Here is a 17,148-nt window from a genome sequence, read left to right as displayed (position 1 = left end):
AGAGTCCACCGCGACTAAACCCACTGGGGGCAGGGCTGTATTTGGCTCTTCTTTTTCTTCGCTTACATGGATGACGTCAATTCCTTCTATGTGACCTCTATATGTGTCCCTTTGTCATGGAGAGAAACAGAAGGGAACAGTTCCTTTAACGACCTGATACTGAGGTCCCAGTGGCTCAACGAGCCAGGTGTAGCCCCAGACAACTGATCTGTTCTCTCACGTGGGAGAGGAGGGCTTAATAGCTACGTCTCTAAAACTGAACTCTAACACAAAAAGATAATGGTCTGTGCATAGGCCCTCTAAAATTGAATTGTGTCTGCGTGTGCTCATTCGTGCCTGACTCTTTGCGATCCCATGGACTGTCGCCTGCCAGGCTCCTCCGTCCATGGGATTCTCCAGGCAGGAATACTGGAGTGGGTTGCCATTTCCTACCCCAGGGGATCTTCCAGGCTTAGGGATCAAACCTGCGGCTCCTGGCATTGGTAGGTGGATTCTTTACCACTGGACAACATGGGAAGCCCCAAATCGAATCAGCTCATATTTAATAACTCCAAACCATAAATTTAACTACTTAGGAGAAGTTTGTTTGCTTTTAAGAGTTGTTTTTTTTTTTTTTTTGATGGGGAGCATTTTTAAAGTCCTTACTGAATTTGTTACAATACTGCTTCTGTTTTTATGCTTTGGCTTTTTGGCCATGAGGCATGCAGTATCTCATCCCCTTAACCAGGGATAGAACCTGCAGCCCTGGCGTTGGAAGGTGAAGTCTTAACCACTGGACTGCCACAGGAAAAGTTTTTTAAGCTAGTGTTTCCAGACAGATCTGTAGGCAGAGCTAATGCCGCTTAAAACCAGCCAGCTCAGGGAAGTTGATATTAGAGTCATCTTTAATATGTCTGGAAACTTTAAAAGTTAAAAACAATTCGGATTAGCTTTAGAGTTCCAAAGCAGAGAGAAGATTCTTTCCAGCCACAGGATCAGGCTTGGCCTCCAGGCACTGTGGGCGCACAAGCAGGATGAATCAGTGAGGTCCAAGGGTCCCCAAGAGAGCTGTGCAGGAAGCTTGTGATGACACGACGCCCTTAGCTCCAGACCAGTGAGGATCTCAGAGGACGGGGCCGAGGCTTCTACTTCGCAGTGTCCTCAGTGATTCCTTGTGCAGGGGAAGTGTGAGAACTGCTCCCAGGAACAGCACTAAGCTTTTCTCTGCTGTTCCCCTCGGCCTCCTGAAATCCACCCCTTAAGGAAGAACAGTCTGATATGAATTAAGGCGAGTTCTCAGTAACTGTCTGGGGAAGGACAGAATGTACTAGGTGAGGATATTATCGCTCCCTTTCTCCTTCAGTTGCCAGTAATCTTGCAGCCACATTTGAACTCAATTACAGAAATTCTGTAGGACTTCGTGGCTTGTGTTTTGAAGCTCTTTTTCTGCCCTTCCTCTCAAACATGTACTCTTATGGTCTTCTCTCTGGTTCTCCTTTTTACCTTTTACTTCTTTGCTGGCATTATTTTTTTTTATGGCTTTTTGGTAAGCACTCTCAAATCCTCTGTGAACTAAAATAGGGTATAAATAAATAAACATATTTCCGTACAGATATAAATCAAAGTGGCCATTTGCGTCCCTGCCATGTTACTCCCACGCTCAGCTCTGGGCACGGAGACTGGCTTGCCTGCCTCTGTTCTAGCTTTCAGCCCGGAGTCTTCCCAAAGTTCTTTGTAAAAACATGCAGCAGGGAATCCCCTGGCGGTGGTTCAGTGGTTGGGACTACGAGCTTTCACTGCTGAGGGTGCATGTTCCATCCCTGGTTGGGGAACTCAGATCCTGTGAGCCGAGAAGCACAGCCAGAAATAAAAGCATAAAATAAGATTAAAAAGTACCAGCAGCCTTACTTGTGTCCTTGGAGCTCAATGGCTGTTCCTTTTCTCCCACCGATGTCCCACATGATGACGGAGTGATCGGAGCTCCCCGAGAACAACACCCGCTGGACAGGGTCCCAGCAGAGAGCAGTCACCCCACCTGAGAGGACAGAGAGCTGGCCATTAGTCACAAAGTGACAACGCTATTCACGGATGAGTCGTGAGAGCGAGGGAGTTCAGATCTAGGGCAGTTCCTGGCACGTAAAACACTTTTGTTGAAAAGAACAAGTCCCGAATGAGAGAGAGAAAAAAAAAATTGGTCCCAAGAATAAAAGTCCCATGCTTTGTGCATTTTTCCCCCCAAACTTAATGTTCCATAAAATCAAACACTGTAAAGACTAAGGGGAAATGAAAAAGGCAATTAATTGACTTAAAAAAAAAAAAAGACATGGTTCTAAGCATGGAAAATATTGCACTGTCCGGAAATATTAACCAAATTTTTTCAAGCTGCTGCGTCTACCCCTCACCCCGCCAACAGGAGATGAGAAGTAAATGGGGTTTTAAAAAATTCAATTAGATTTTTCATTCTTTAATTTAAAAATGCAATGATTTTTTTCTTTTCCTTTTTAAATTAATTTTGATTGGAGTATGGTTTATTACCATGATATTTTTGTTTTAAAATTCTTGAATATAGATGTTGCTAGACAGAATTTAAAATGTATTTTCTCTCCTGGGGAATTTAAAATTATAGGTTCTGGGAAGATTACTTACATCTTCAAGTGACAGTTTCCTCCTCTGTAAACTGGGGACGATGGTAATACAATGACCACCACTAATATTGATGCTAATATCCGCTTAACCACGACCTGCTGCACACGGGTGCAGAGAGGGTGACTGGGCCAGTCACACAGGGCTGCTCCGCACACTGTAGCACAGATGGCTATCTATTAGCATCGCTCCAGGGGTGTGGCTATAAAATATTGCAACAGATCTTTTTCCCCGGCAGTTCCCATCATAAATCAAACTCCTTGCGTACTAAGAACAATAGCAACTTCTTCTGGATAAGATGAACATATAGCTTATGAATACTTCAGAAATATGAGACTCATTTTTTTTAACTCATTTTTATTGAAAAACATTATATTCTCAAAAGAACATACAATTGCTTGGAATCTGACATTTTCTTCTTTAGATCATCAATCTGTTCTAATGAAGTACTGCACTCTAAAAGCTTTTAGGAAAGTTTCTCTCATGTAATGTCTCAGGAGATATTTTTCCAAGATCGAAAAGAAAAAAAAGAAAAAACAAAGAAAAAAACCCACTATCTAGATTATGCTTAATAGCTTCTTCCGGTACCTGCACAACAAGCCGCTTGTATGTATTCTTGTCCCTATAAGAACACACACCACTCCCAGCAGCACACCTGTGCTGACCACCCTCTGTATCTCCCATCACCTCTCCCCGCCCCCCCCCACCCCCCCCACCTCCAGAATAAGCACAGAGCCAGCAGCAGGCAGGCTCTGGTGGTATTTGTTGAAAGGACGAAGGGGCAGATGAATGAAGACACAAACATCTTTTTTCGGCACTTCCCTGGTGTCCAGTGGTTAAGACTGAGCTTCCCGCATGGGTTGATCCCTGCTTGGGGGAACTAAGATCCCACATGCTGCACAGCGTGGGTGAAAAAAGAAAAAGAAATCTTTTTTTTTTTTTGTATTCACAAATCTTGTTATTTGGAACTCCTCAGCTGTGCTTACTTAAGCCTTTGAAAGCTGAATATTTTCTCCTGTATAACTTGCCTTCTCTCTTTATCAAATGCCATATACCCCTCCTTTTTAACCTTCCTTCAGTATCTGAGAATGTAATACTTCAGGATATGGATTCCATGGTGCAAAATGTTTATTCCCACACAACTGTACTCAAGTGACTCACTTTGTCATGACATCCATGGCAGAGTCAGCTAACAGTCTACTGAAATCCACGTCCCCCCTTCTGTACATACAGCTTTCCCTGGAAATCTGTGGTCCTGCAAGGACCCAGGTACCAGCCCCTCTTGCATCTAGGGGACCAGTGACCAGTTCTCAGCAAGGGAGCCCAGAGAGTATGTGGAAGTCATACGCATCCATTCCTGGCCTGGGAGGTTTAGATGGCCCTTTTCCTCGTCTCTTTAAACTTCTCCTGGAGCACTCCAAGACCCCAGGGCACACAGAAATTCTGGAAGGAGCCTGGGACCCTGAATCACCACACAGAAAAGAACAGAAACGCTTACACTGGACTGTCATGTGAGTGGGAAATCTACCTGGCTTATTTAACTTTAATTAAAGGCGTCATTGGCCGGGCTGTGTGTGTTCTGTCCAAATAAACGTGGAAATACTTAAATAGGGCTTTCTATGTGCCAAGTGATAGACAGCATTAGCTCCCCCTAGCCAGTACACCCCAACACCGCCCAGCACCGCGCTATGAGAAGCAGGCCCTCGGGCCTTCTTTGCTGGTGACTGTGGGACAAGGATGGCTGATGGTGAAGACACTGAAGTTTGTTTCCAGTATCAGAAGTGCCAAGGCTCTGGAATCAGATTCTAGATTCAAATAACAGCACCTCGGGGACGTTGTTTTAATATTCAGAGCCTCAGAAGCTGCATCCATAAAAGAGGGATGGTAATACTTTTGTTAAGACTCAATGAGTTATTGGTTCAAGATGGCAGAGTAGAAGCACATTTGCTCATCTGCTCCTTCGAGGGCCGAGTGAACGTACCGAAGCACCTAGCATGAACAGTACCCAGGACACGGGAAACGCTCAGTCAGCACGTGCTGTGACAGCAGTGCAGGAGGCCTCATCTGGGCCATCTCTGTGACGGCGTCCTTCGTTGAGTCAGCCCGAAGCGGGGATCACCACGTCCCCATGCTATCTCAGCAGCCATCACGAGATCAACTACATTTCAGAAATAAGATCAGTCTCCGGTTTTCCCCCATTACTTCAGGCTGTAAGGAGTGAGAGCAGGGGAGGGGAGTTCTTGATAATGGAGGCAGGAAGAGAGAGAACCAGGTTAAAGCAAGTTACCATGTTCATCAGACCCTCCCAGGGCTCAGAGTGTTATACCATAGGCTTTAACATGAGTGGGAAAGAAGGAAGGAAAAGCTGCAAGACAGGAAACAGGACGCAACTGGGGAGATAAAATTAAAAAATCACTTTGTGCTCTATCCCATCTCTATGTAAATAGCCTTATAACGGGATCTCTTTTGGAGGCTGGCTTATCGGTTGTATCAAAAAATCACAGCATTCACTTCAGATCAGTTCAACAGGCATGTGCTGAGCATCTTCTATAAGGCAGGCACTGTGCTAAGCTCTATGGATATAATCAAATCAAATCAGAGACTCTGTGCTGTGCTGAGTCACTCAGTCGTATCTGACTCTGCAGCTCCTTGGACTGTGGCCCTCCAGGCTCCTCTGCCCATGGGATTCTCCAGGCAAGAATACTGGAGTGGCTTGCCATGCCCTCCTCCAGGGGATCTTCCCAACCCAGGGATTCAACCCAGGTTTCCTGCATTGCAGGCGGATTCTTTACCATCTGAGCCACCAGGGAAGCCCAAGACACTCTACACCAACATAAATGTACACTGTTAGTTCTGAGGATGAAACATGCACACACAGGGTGTTTGGCGGAACCATTCTCTCACAAGACATGGTTACCCCCTCTGCCTGGAGTGCAGAGGTCCCACCTTTTACCACCCTCTGCAAGGAGCAGCTCAGACGCCCTCTCCTGCAGGAAGCTTTCCCCCGACGCTCCTATCTAGGTGAGACACATCGCATGCTCTGTTGCTGTCATCACCCACTGGATCAAACTGCTGGATTACAAATCTGTCCCCACTGCAGACTTCGTTCCTATATCTTTGTCTTCGAGCACAGCACGTGGCTCAATGGGTAAAGAATCCACCTGCAACTCAGGAGACATAGGAGACCTGGGTTCGATCCCAGGGTTGGGAAGATCCCCTGGAGGAGAAAATAGCAACCAGCTCCAGTATTCTTGCCTGAGAAATCCCATGGACAGAGGAGCCTGGCGGGCTGCAGACCAAAGGGTCACAAAGAGTCAGGCAAGTGTAGCGCACAGGGTCAGTGAATGTTTACTCACTTGGCCCATTAACTGAATGGCAGACGAGCCTGGGAGGACAGTGCATCAGAGCAATGAACCCTCGGGACAGAAGCTTCAGGAGAGCCTTGGGGTGGGATCTTCCTTCTGAGGAGACCGCTGCCTCTATCGGCAGACAGACCTCCGGATGAGCAGCAGTCCTTTCTGCCTGACACCTCTGGCAGCTGAGAGTGACTCACCCTCAGCGAGTCCACCTTCCCGAGCAGTGCAGACACACACCCCTCCCACTCCGTCCACACCCAGACCTTTCTCCTCGTCCTTCATGATCCATAACTAAGATGGAGAATAAGAACCGAAACTGCAGTGGTTGTGGGTTTCCGGAGTTTCTGATATTTTAACTGAAAAAAATCATTTATTCCATGTGATTGTACTTCACTCCAGATTTCTGTTTTATTATATGCTTCTCCCCGCCTTGGCTATCCACAATGTGACTGACATGAATGACTGAACATACGTGAATTCACTCTTAAAAGTCAAGGTTTTGTCTACACTAGTATATACTCTCATAAATGGATTTTTTTTTTTTTAATGGTGAGACAAGTGTCTTTTTACTTATTTGGCTGTGCCGGGTCTTAGTTGTGGCATGTGGGATCTAGCTCCCTGACCAGGGATCGAACCTGGTCCCCTGCATCAGGAGCTCGGAGTCCTAGCCCCTGGACTACCTGGGCATCCCATAAGTCTGCATAATATTCCAGCATGTGGATGCACCTTATTTTAATCACTGTTAAGATTTTTCAACTTTTCACTATTATAAATTTTGCTAAGATGAACACTTTTATACATAAAACTTTATTCACCGCTCTGATTTAGTGAGAAGAGATTCCCAACCGTGGAACCAGACCGGAGTATAAACGCTTAGAAATTAAATACATGGTACCAAATGCTTAGGGAACTAATTTTTGGAGGCTGACAACGTATCTTTCAAAAGCTACAGACGAGGTGGAGGGTCACAAGTCAGGGCCCGGGAGTGCCGGGTGTGTGTCTACCAATGTGACCAGGTACCCCTCCATGAGGGTCCCAATCGCACCTGCTCAGTGAGGCTGCGTGGGTGAAGCATGGCTGCAGGAGAGCCATCCCAGGGAGTCCTTGAATAAAGTACGGACCCTGCGGTTACTGCTCTCTCCTCCGGGTGGAAGTGGTGGGCGCTTCTGGAAAGGGGGATGTGCTCTGTCTCTAGGCTGCACCCCGTCCTGAGATCCACAAGGGGACCTCCAGCTGACCCCCTGCCACCTCCTCAGCGTGCCGCTCTGTCACGTTCGGGTTAGAGCACCATGATATTCCCTCCTGAACCTGCTGTCACCGCCAACGTTCCCGTTTTCCGGAAATGGCACCACCGGCCACCCGAATGTTTCAGATGGAAACAGGGAAGCCACACCTCCCTCACTCAGTCATCATGCGCTGCTGACCCCTCTCTCCTAAACAGACCTGAATGCCTGCTCTTCACTCCACGCCCAACGCTGTCCTTCCGGTCCAGACAGGGGTCTCCCTATCCATGCACTCCAGCAGTAGCCTTCCTTCTAAACACTCTCCTCTCATCCATTCTTGGCCCCACTCAGTCCCCCACCCGCTGCTACCACAGGATCTGTTACCATGGAAACCACATCACCACCCTTCCTCAGCTCCACCGCTGTTTTTCCACTGCCTGAGAAAGATGTCACATTTCCTGGAAGATTGCCCTGTATCCCTCATGCCCGGCTATCCACAGGGCCCAATGGGCTCCATTCACACTTACCCACTATGGGCTTCAAACTGGCTTCATACATCTGGGGTCTGGAATGTTCCCGCCACCCCATCTCCTTAGTGAAGTGAAAGTCGTTCAATTGTGTCTGACTCTTTGCAACCCCATGGACTATACAGTCCATGGAATTCTCCAGGCCAAAATACTAGAGTGGGTAGCCGTTCCCTTCTTCAGGGGATCTTTCCAACCCAGGGATCGAACCCAGGTCTCCTGCATTGCAGGTGGATTCTTTACCAGCTGAACCACAAGGGAAGCTCAAGAATACTGGAGTGGGTAGCCTATCCCTTTCTCCAGCGGATCTTCCTGACCCAGGAATCGAACCAGGATCTCCTGCATTTCAGGCAGATTCTTTACCAACTGAGCTATCAGTCTCCTTACAGTCTTGTTTAAACACCACTTTTCTCAGAAACCTTCCTTTAACTCTCTGGATGAGAAGAAACTTTCTTCTTATCTGCTCCCAAAGCAGCCGATATGCAGCACTGGGGCTTCAGAACATTTGCTACAAACATTGTATTTCCAGTTATTGGTTGAATGTTCACACTGCATGAGCGGGAGTTGAACAGAGCAAGCACTAGGCTGAGTTTATTCACCAATGTGTGGCAGCACTTGTCACGTGGAGATCCCAGGACTTGACTGACTCTCGATGAAAATCCATGTCTGTGGGTGTGAAAGCCTCCATTGCAAATGAAAATTAAACTTTCAAATTAATGATATGAACATGCACATGTGCACTGAACTTTGCCTGCTCTTGTCTTAGTTATTTTTGTTTAGCTAAACTATTTCTTTCAAGACTTCTCCTAATAGTCAGTGAACAAGTCTGTATTTCATTTTCCATTAAGTAGTATACTTTGGCAGGTTCACATCCAAGCCCTCCTGTTTCCAATATGTTCATACTAACCAAAAAATTTCTTAGAAGAAAAAAAAGATTTTATGGATATTATTAATTTTCAATGGTCAAAATCTGATTTTTTTTCCCCTTTGTTCAAATCAGTATATGACTTCCTGGTAGAAATATATTCTAATTTCTGAAGAAATATCAAAGAACTATGATAGCTGGCATTTAGTTACAGAAATAAAACCAGCAGAGGGAGCGTAAGAACATATCAGTTTGCTAAATCCCCATGGGTTAGTAAATGCCATGTTTTGGCCTTTGGGTATGGCTATTAGGCAGATTCCATCACTAACTCACATTTTTTATATGACTTTGTGCACTGTGACGGAGAGTGATGGATGAATGGCTATGACTCTGTATACATACTGAAGAACTTCTCTGCTTCTGAGTTTGAATCTGTACTGATTAGATCCCCAAGATCAGTCTTTAATGAATCTGGGCTCATCTTAAAGTCTTTGTTTGGGGGGTAAAGGAATGAGGTGATTAAGCTAATTCTCCATTCACAGACCCTTTGTCCACAATTGTGTCTGATTGAGTCTGGGACCTCCTAAGGCCCAGATGGACTTATTACATAGGAAGAGCTTCACAATACTTGAATCATCGTGGAATCTCTCAGACACCCTTGTACTACCTATAAATGAATCAGCAGTGCTGTAGCCAGACAGGAGATAGAGACTGGGTAGGTACTACTGTCTAGGAATAATGATAAGTTAGATATGTGATCTGGGTTTCCCTGGTGGCTCAGCGGTAAAGAACCTGACTGCCAACACAGCAGATATGGGTTTGATCCCTGGGTTGGGAAGACCCCCTGGAGAAGGAAATGGCAATGCACTCCAGTATTCTTGCCTGGGAAATCCTATGGGCAGAGAAGCCTGGCAGGAAACAATCCAGTGGGTTGAAAAGAGTCGGACATGACTTAGTGAGTAAACAACAACAAGAAATGTGACCTGCTAACTTTATTTGCCTTTGGGTTAGAGAAAGACCTTTCTGGGCCATGTCCTCTCTTCCTCTAAGATACTTCATGGTGAAATCACGTGAAAATATTTTGCCCTCTTTCAGAAAGATAAGATACAATATCAAGGTTCTCAGCTGTGTCTGACTCTTTCTGAATCCATGGACTATAGTCCGCCAGGCTCCTGTGCCCATGAGATTCTTCAGGCAAGAATACTGGAGCGTGTTGTCATTTCCTATTTCAGGGGATCTTCCTGACCCAAGGATCCAACCCATGTTTTTTACATCTCTTGTATTGGCAGGCAGGTTCTTAATCACTAGTGCTACCCGGAAAGCCCATGGAACTAACTTGGAAGAAAGAAAAGAAAAGTGAAAGTGAAGTTGCTCAGTTGGGTCTGACTCTTTGCGACTCCATGGACTGCAGCCTACCAGGCTCCTCCATTCATGGGATTTTCCAGGCAAGAGTACTGGAGTGGGTTGCCATTTCCTTCTCCAGGGAATCTTCCCGACCCAGGGATGAAACCCAGGTCTCCGCATTGTAAGCAGACGCTTTTACCGTCTGAGCCACCAGGGAGGTCAACTTGGAAGACATGAAACAAACCCTCGCGCCACCGCCCGCCCCCCCCCCCACCCCCCCAGCTCATCTCACAGTGAGAAGCAGCTGCTTGCCTCTTTTCTGACCTGGAGGCAGCAACTCTGAAGTCCGAGCCCTCATATCAGTGCTCTGGGCAACATCTAACTACTAAAGGGTCAGCAGTTTGGGCTGAAAGCCACCTTTGCCGAAACCAAGTCTGGGAACTCTCCAGTCCATCACCATGCCTGCTGAGCTAACTACCTAAAACTTTGCCTTGGGTCCACTGACTCCCTGCTCTCCCATCATTGTGGACACACTGTGAAGGAAAGTTTCCCACCAGCTTTTCCATCATATCACTCTCTCCAGCGAGCAATCTTTTAACATACAATCAGGTTATATGAAAATTCCAGAGTAGGCAAAAAACAAAGGAACGGTTTTCTTGCATGGGGAGTGGGGAGAGGGAAAAGGAAGCTACTGTTTTGGGGTGAAGCTTCTGGGCTTATCAGAATGCTTTCAGGGTTTACCCATATTATTACACATATCAACAATTTCTTCGTATTACTGAGTAATAGTCCCTTGTATGGATATATTATGTTCTGTTTCTCCATTTATCAGTTGATGAACACATGAGTTGTTTCACTTTATGGACACTATGAATAGTGTTATTTAAATTAGTATACAAAAAAAGCATCTGACCAGGTTAACTTTTTCACTTAAAACCATTTCTCCCTGACGTCAGGATAATCCTCTCAGTGATCTGAACTGACTCTCATTTCCTTTCTGGCTTCCTTCTCCCCCCTCCCTCCCCCCACCATCCATACTCTGTGTTCCAGCCAAAAGAGTTAGTAGGAGTTCCCAAGAGAACCAGGCTTTTGCAGATCCCCAGGCCTTGGGCTCTGCTGGTTTGCTCTGCCTGCACTGTTCTCCTTCCTTCTCTTTCATGAACTCAACACTCACTCCTCCCCTAGGTTCTTAGGTCCAAGCCACATCTCCCCTGGGGAGGCCTTCCCTGACCAACTCCGCCTCCCGTGCCAGCGAGGTGCCCGCTCCATATTCACGGACATGCGTGGTGTGGCTCCCCCAACTCTGCCACCAGGCACTATAATCACTGTTTAGCTTCAGTCTCACTCACTGGGTGGAGAGGAATTTGAGGACGATGACTATGCCTTTTTGTTCTGTGACTAGGAGTACTGGCCAAGGTCAACCAGGGAGAGCCCAGGAGGTCCCGGCAGAATCCCCCAGTACAACCCCAAAGGAGAGGAGAGAGTGCAGTCAGAGGCTTCAAACCGAGAGGGAACGTGTTTCAGAAGCCAAACGAGGGCAGTCACAGCAGGAAGCAATGGCCACAATGTCAAACGCTACCGAGAGGTTGAGCAGGACAGAGTTTAAAGCGTGTCCACTGGATTCAGCAGCCGGCAGGCCACTGTCCCACTCGGGGACAGCAGTGTGACCGGAGTGACAGTGACGAGCCAAACTGCAGGTGGCAGGAAAGCCAATGGGAGGGAAGAATGTGAAGCAGCTGGGAAAATGATAGTCTTTTAAGAATCCATGACAACATGAAGGTATTATGCTAAGTGAAACAGACCCGTCACGAAACAACCGATACCGTAGGCTTCCCCTCATGCGCGGTGCCTGGAGTCACTAAATGCAGAGAGACAGACGGCAGGATGATGGTTTCCAGGGCCTGGGGGTAGGGGCTGGGGCAGGGAGTGGGTTGGCGCTTCATGGGCACAGTTTCTGTTTTACGAGATAAAGAATGTTCTGGGTGGTGGTAGTTGCACAACAGTGTGAAGGTACTTACTGTCACTGAACTGCACACTTAAAAATGGTCAAAGTGGGGACTTCCCAGTGATTCCCCCGGTCGGGGAACTGCATGCTGCATGGCCCAACCCCTCCTCACCCCCCAAAAGAGGTAAAAAAAAATGTTAATGGTCAAAATGGTCCATTTTAGGTTGGGCACATTTCACTGCAACTTAAAAAAATAAAAAAGCAGCACTGCTGTTAAGATGAGATCAGAGGGGTTTTGTTGTTGTTGTTGTTTTTCCCCAGAAGCAAAAAAAGTTTCCGTGTTAGTAACTTGGAAAGAGTGAGTTGGTCAAAAGGAAGACTGAAGGATTAACCTGCAGTGTGGAGACCCTGAGAAAGAAGAGCCTGGGGCCAAGGACAGCACGAGGCAGGAGGGCAAGAGATGAGGAGGCAGAGGAGGGGAAGTTGGCTTACTGTGGAGGGAAGAGGGGATGGTCAAGAACCAAACATTTTAAGAAAGCTTCTGATAACCTTTGGTTTTCTTTGAGCAAGGTCTGGGGAGAGTGGGGAAGGTCTGAAAAAGCTGCCGAGGGGATGAGAGGAGGGGTGTCCCGCGAATGGAGCCGGGTTCTGTGAGGCGGCTCCTGGGTCTGGGTTGGAGGGATGGCTCTGGTGACGGTGGGCAGAGGCTCGGGCCGTGACCCCCGGCAGACCCTGCAGCTGAGTGCACGAGGAGACAGGGGCAGTCTGAATCCCAGGTGACATTTACCAAGGACGGGGGTCAAGGAACCCCAAACTGAGAATGCTGGGGAAGGCACAGCTGAAGCGAGGGGGACAGAAGGAAAGATGGGCCCAAGGACGCTGGGGAATGAGGGGTCGAAAGCGAGACTCCTCAATCAGGACAAGAGCAAGCGCAGGTGGAGAAAGGGCTTAGGGAAGCCACAGATTTGGAGACCGAGGTCAGCGGGGAAACAGTCAAAGCATGGGGCAGTTTCAGGTCCCTGTCAGGTCAGAGTGAAGGTGGCTAAAAAGAGAAATCCAATCAGAAGAGACCTGGGTTCTACCCACAGGGGAGGTTTCTGTGTGTTCTTCCTCCCTAAGGCACAGATAATTAAGATGATCTTTGATGAATCTTTCCCCTAGATTCAATCTTCTCTTTTACAGCTTTCCTCTTTTTCCCTTCAGGAAATCCCTTATGATCTGGGTACTATCCCATTTTACATCCTCATTCACCTACTTTTGTTCTTATAAGACATCCAGACTCATATTAACTCTGTTCTATACTGAATAGTGGGCTGGTAAACTGCAGAAGACACAAAAGCTTGCTAAGAACTACAGACAGGCAATGATTCATTTTCCAGGGTCAACATCACATGTTAAAAACACGAGTAAAAAATTAATCGTCATTGTTTACCCAAGTCTTTCAAAGGCCAAGTGTGGATACAGTTTATCACCCTGCTTAAATGACCTTGAGCAGGCCAGTAACACAAAGGGGGTCTTGAAAAGAGCTCGAGTAAGGAAAATTGAACAGGAACTTGTTCCTTTCTTGTGTAGGCTAGCTACCAGTGAGAAATCTATTTTTCATTTCACTTGTCTTAAAGTAGAAGTCTGTCCCCCACACCATCTTCTTGCTCCAACGAGGGCAAGGACAGACCGAGGCAGCTGTCCTTCCAGGGTCCCTGCAGTTGCCAGACAGCCTCAAACAACGTCTCATTTAATGTCTGCCCACCATGGCTTTCTCCAGCATAACATGACAAAGAACCAGATCACCAGCACTTCTGCAACCGACTGTTTGCCCTTTTGTTTAAACCGATGGAGAACATTTCTGACCTTCCATCTTTCCGAATCACGCTGCAATCAGCTACATCTATCACGTGTTACCATCACACAGGCCCAGGGTGTACCTCGTCACTTTCACAGCACATCATGTGAATATCAGAACACGCGGCAGGGGACAGGTCGGTGTGAGAGGAGCACTTGGAGGGTCCGCTTTCAATCCCACCTGTGTGTCCTCTGAATGTGGTGACCAGGGTGCAGTTTTCTTGCTCCAGTTTGAGGATGGTTACTTGGCCTGACTGGTCACCAATGAACACGTGCCGGGTTTCAACATCAAATCTATCATGTAAGCGTTAAGGATTGTCTCTCAAAAGTGAGTGGATGGGTTGACCGCCCCCCACCTTCCCACCAAAAAAAGCATAAATGTAAAAGAAAGGTGCAAATCTCACATGAGGAGAACCTGGATATAATGCTGAAAGACACAAAAAGTGGAAGTAACTAAGTGGAAGACATGCTGTATCACTGAACAGTGGGACTCAACATGATAAAGATGAGAATTCTGACAACATGAATTTATAAATGTAATATAATCCCTGCAAAAATTAATTTTTCCCCTTAGTATTGGATATATTTATTCCGAAGTCACATAGAAAAATAAGCAAGCAAGAAGAGCCAAGAATACTCTGAAAATAAGAGTAATGTGGTATTGTGACTGGGGGAGGTTAGCCCTACTAGATGTTAAAACATGTTGTCAAGTCTCTTTAACTGAGTGTGCTACTATTAAGTAGCACACTCAGACCACGGGAACAGAATAGAAAGTCTAGAAATAAGCCCCAAAGCATGTAGAAATTTAGTACATATCTGATAAAAAGCTGGCTTTTCAAATGAACAAGGAAAAGATGAGTGAAAAATAAAGTTGGCACACACTGAGCAGTCATTTGGAAAAATAGAACAGGATCTGTATTTCTTTATATGCCAGGATGAACTTCAAACGAATGAGGGATCTAAATGGAAAAAAATGAAGAATATAAGTTCTAGATGGGAGAGTCTCCTTCTAACCTTGGAGTGGGGAAAGCTACGATCCAAAAATACAAACAACAAGCAAATACCATAATCAAGGCGCAAGACAAAGTGGAAAAAATATCTGCGACTGATGTCACAGAAGGTCCAAATTTCTAATATGAAAAGAGCAATTAGGAAGGAGACTACAAACCTAGTTTAAAAAAAAAATAGGCAAGATACATGAATGGATAGCTGAAGAAATGAAAATGGTACTTTGTGGGGAAAAAAAAAAAAACCTAGCAGGCCTGACTGGTATCCTTTGAAAGGCTGCTATTTCAAGATTGGCATGGCTTCTGGGAACTTGGATTTTTGGGAGCGTTCCCACCACTTTAACAGACAATAGTGGCTGACTGTGCCTTAACTGTGTAAACAATACAATTTGTGCCAAACACCTGCTTTCCTTCCGGGAGTCTGGAATGCTGATCCATGTAGGAAGAGGCTGCCTATGTGACTGGTCTCCAGTAACAAACCAAAGCCATCCCTGGTTGGGAATGCCCAGCAATGCTATTTGAACAGATCTGCCCCAGAGATGCAATGGCCAAAATAAAGAATGATATCCCATAACGCAGTATGACCTAAAGTTTGGAAACGATCCAAAAGTCCATCAAAAGAGGACTTAGTAAATATAATGCGTGCCTGGTCGCTTCCAGTCATGTCCCACTCTCTGCGACCCCATGGACTACAGAGCCTTCCAGGCTCCTCTGTCCATGGGATTCTCTAGGCAAGAGTACTGGAGAGGGTTGCCATGCCCTCCTCCAGGGGATCCTCCTGAGCCAGGGATCAAACCTGAGTCTCATAAGTCTCTGGCCCTGGCAAGCAGGTTCTTCACCACTTGTGGCCACCTGGGAAACCCATAAACTATGACACATCCGGCCAAAATAACCCTACACAGCTAGGAAATCTGGCATGGAATAATTTCCAGGATATTTTATTAAGTGGGGAAATAAAGCCAAGGTATGAGAGTTTACATGCTACCCTACCTTTATGTAAGAACAAGAGGGAAATAGAGTGTGTGTGTGTGTGTGCATGCTTATATTTACAAAAGGAAACACTGGAAAGAAAAATCAAGATTGATCAAAAATGGCTGTTGGGACGTTCCTGGTGGTTCAGTGGTTAAGACTCTGGGCTCCTAAAGCAGGCCCAGGTCTGATCCGTGGTCCGGGAACTAGGTCCTGCATGCCACAACTAATGATTCAGAGTGCCACAACTAAGACCCGGCACACTCAAACTAAAAAAAAAAAAAAAAAAATTTTTAATTAAAAAATTAACTAAAAACATTTTTTTAAGTGTAAAAATAAAAAAAAAATTTTAATGGCTGCCTACAGAGAGGAGAGAAAAAAGCTGAGCAGATGAGGGTGGTAGTAAGAATTTTCTCTCATCAGATCATTTCCATGATGGAATCTTGTATTATTTTACATATGAAAAATATTCATAATTTTTTTAAAAAATCCCCCAAATTGACAACAACAAAAAAATGAGTACAGCTACTATCAACTTCCTGATATAACCACAGAGCTAACATAATTATTTCAAGTCACTTTAAAACACAGCATTTTAACTGTATGTTCTTGGTAGAATATATCCTCAGGACAAAGAAAACAACAAAAAAAACCTAACATCTCATTCAGTGGTCCTGTTATTATAATATTGTATCATTATTTTGAAACAAATACACCCTGCTAGTGCCTAGTCACTAAATCATGTCCAACTTTTTCAGCCCCATGACAGTAGCCCTCCAGGCTCCTCTGTCCATGGGATTCTCCAGGCAAGAATACTGGAGTGGGCTACCATTTCCCTCTCCAGGGGTCTTCCCAACCCAGGGATCAAACTCAAGTCTCCTGCTGGCAGGTGGGTTCTTTGCCACCAGGGAAGTTCTACATACACCATGGGATAGAGCCAAATAAGGAGTTATGCTGGTGCTTAGGAGCTAAGGTTTTCAGCCCAAGACAAAAGAATCAAATACAAAAATGAAATAAAAACTCTATAAGGTGAAATCTGAGTTAGAAGTATTATATGAACTGATGATTTATTTTCTTTTTTTAAAAATACACATACACGTATTTCCTAGCTATCTCTGAGTACTGTTCTTCACTAACAGAAACGGCTGATTCCAGGACTGGAACAGGAAAATACCAGACGAGCTTAAAATATGTTGCGTCAAGAAACAAAAATGCTGGAGTAGGAAATGGCAACCCACTCCGGTATTGTTGCCTGGAAAAGGCTATGGAGAGAGGAGCCTGGCAGGCTACAGCTCATGGGGTCACAAAGAGTCGACACCGCTGAGCAGCTGAGCCCAAACAAGGGCCCACCTTAATCCAGATTTATCTCATCTCAAAATCCACAACCACATGCACAAAGATTGTTTTCCCAAATCAGGTCCTCTTTGTAGGTTCTGGGTCTTTGGAGCCGCTAT

At 45.8% G+C, this 17,148-nt stretch overlaps 1 protein-coding gene across 2 annotated transcripts in view; it reads right to left on the bottom strand.

Annotated features, from left to right (window-relative positions):
- Window positions 1-17,148, bottom strand: part of WDFY2 (WD repeat and FYVE domain containing 2) — a 185,122-nt gene that overhangs the window by 28,503 nt on the left and 139,471 nt on the right. For both annotated transcript variants that reach the window (XM_069601456.1, XM_069601455.1), the window contains exons 6-7: window positions 13,900-14,012; window positions 1,888-2,014 (exon numbers count right to left, since the gene is read on the bottom strand). In XM_069601456.1, the coding sequence (XP_069457557.1) occupies window positions 1,888-2,014; window positions 13,900-14,012 (240 nt within the window). The remainder of the gene's footprint in view (window positions 1-1,887; window positions 2,015-13,899; window positions 14,013-17,148) is intronic.

This window comes from Ovis canadensis, chromosome 10 (assembly GCF_042477335.2).
Source record: "Ovis canadensis isolate MfBH-ARS-UI-01 breed Bighorn chromosome 10, ARS-UI_OviCan_v2, whole genome shotgun sequence".
NCBI lineage: Eukaryota > Metazoa > Chordata > Mammalia > Artiodactyla > Bovidae > Ovis > Ovis canadensis.
Note: the sequence above shows the minus strand (reverse complement) of the source record. Positions and strands in the feature narration are given on the sequence as shown.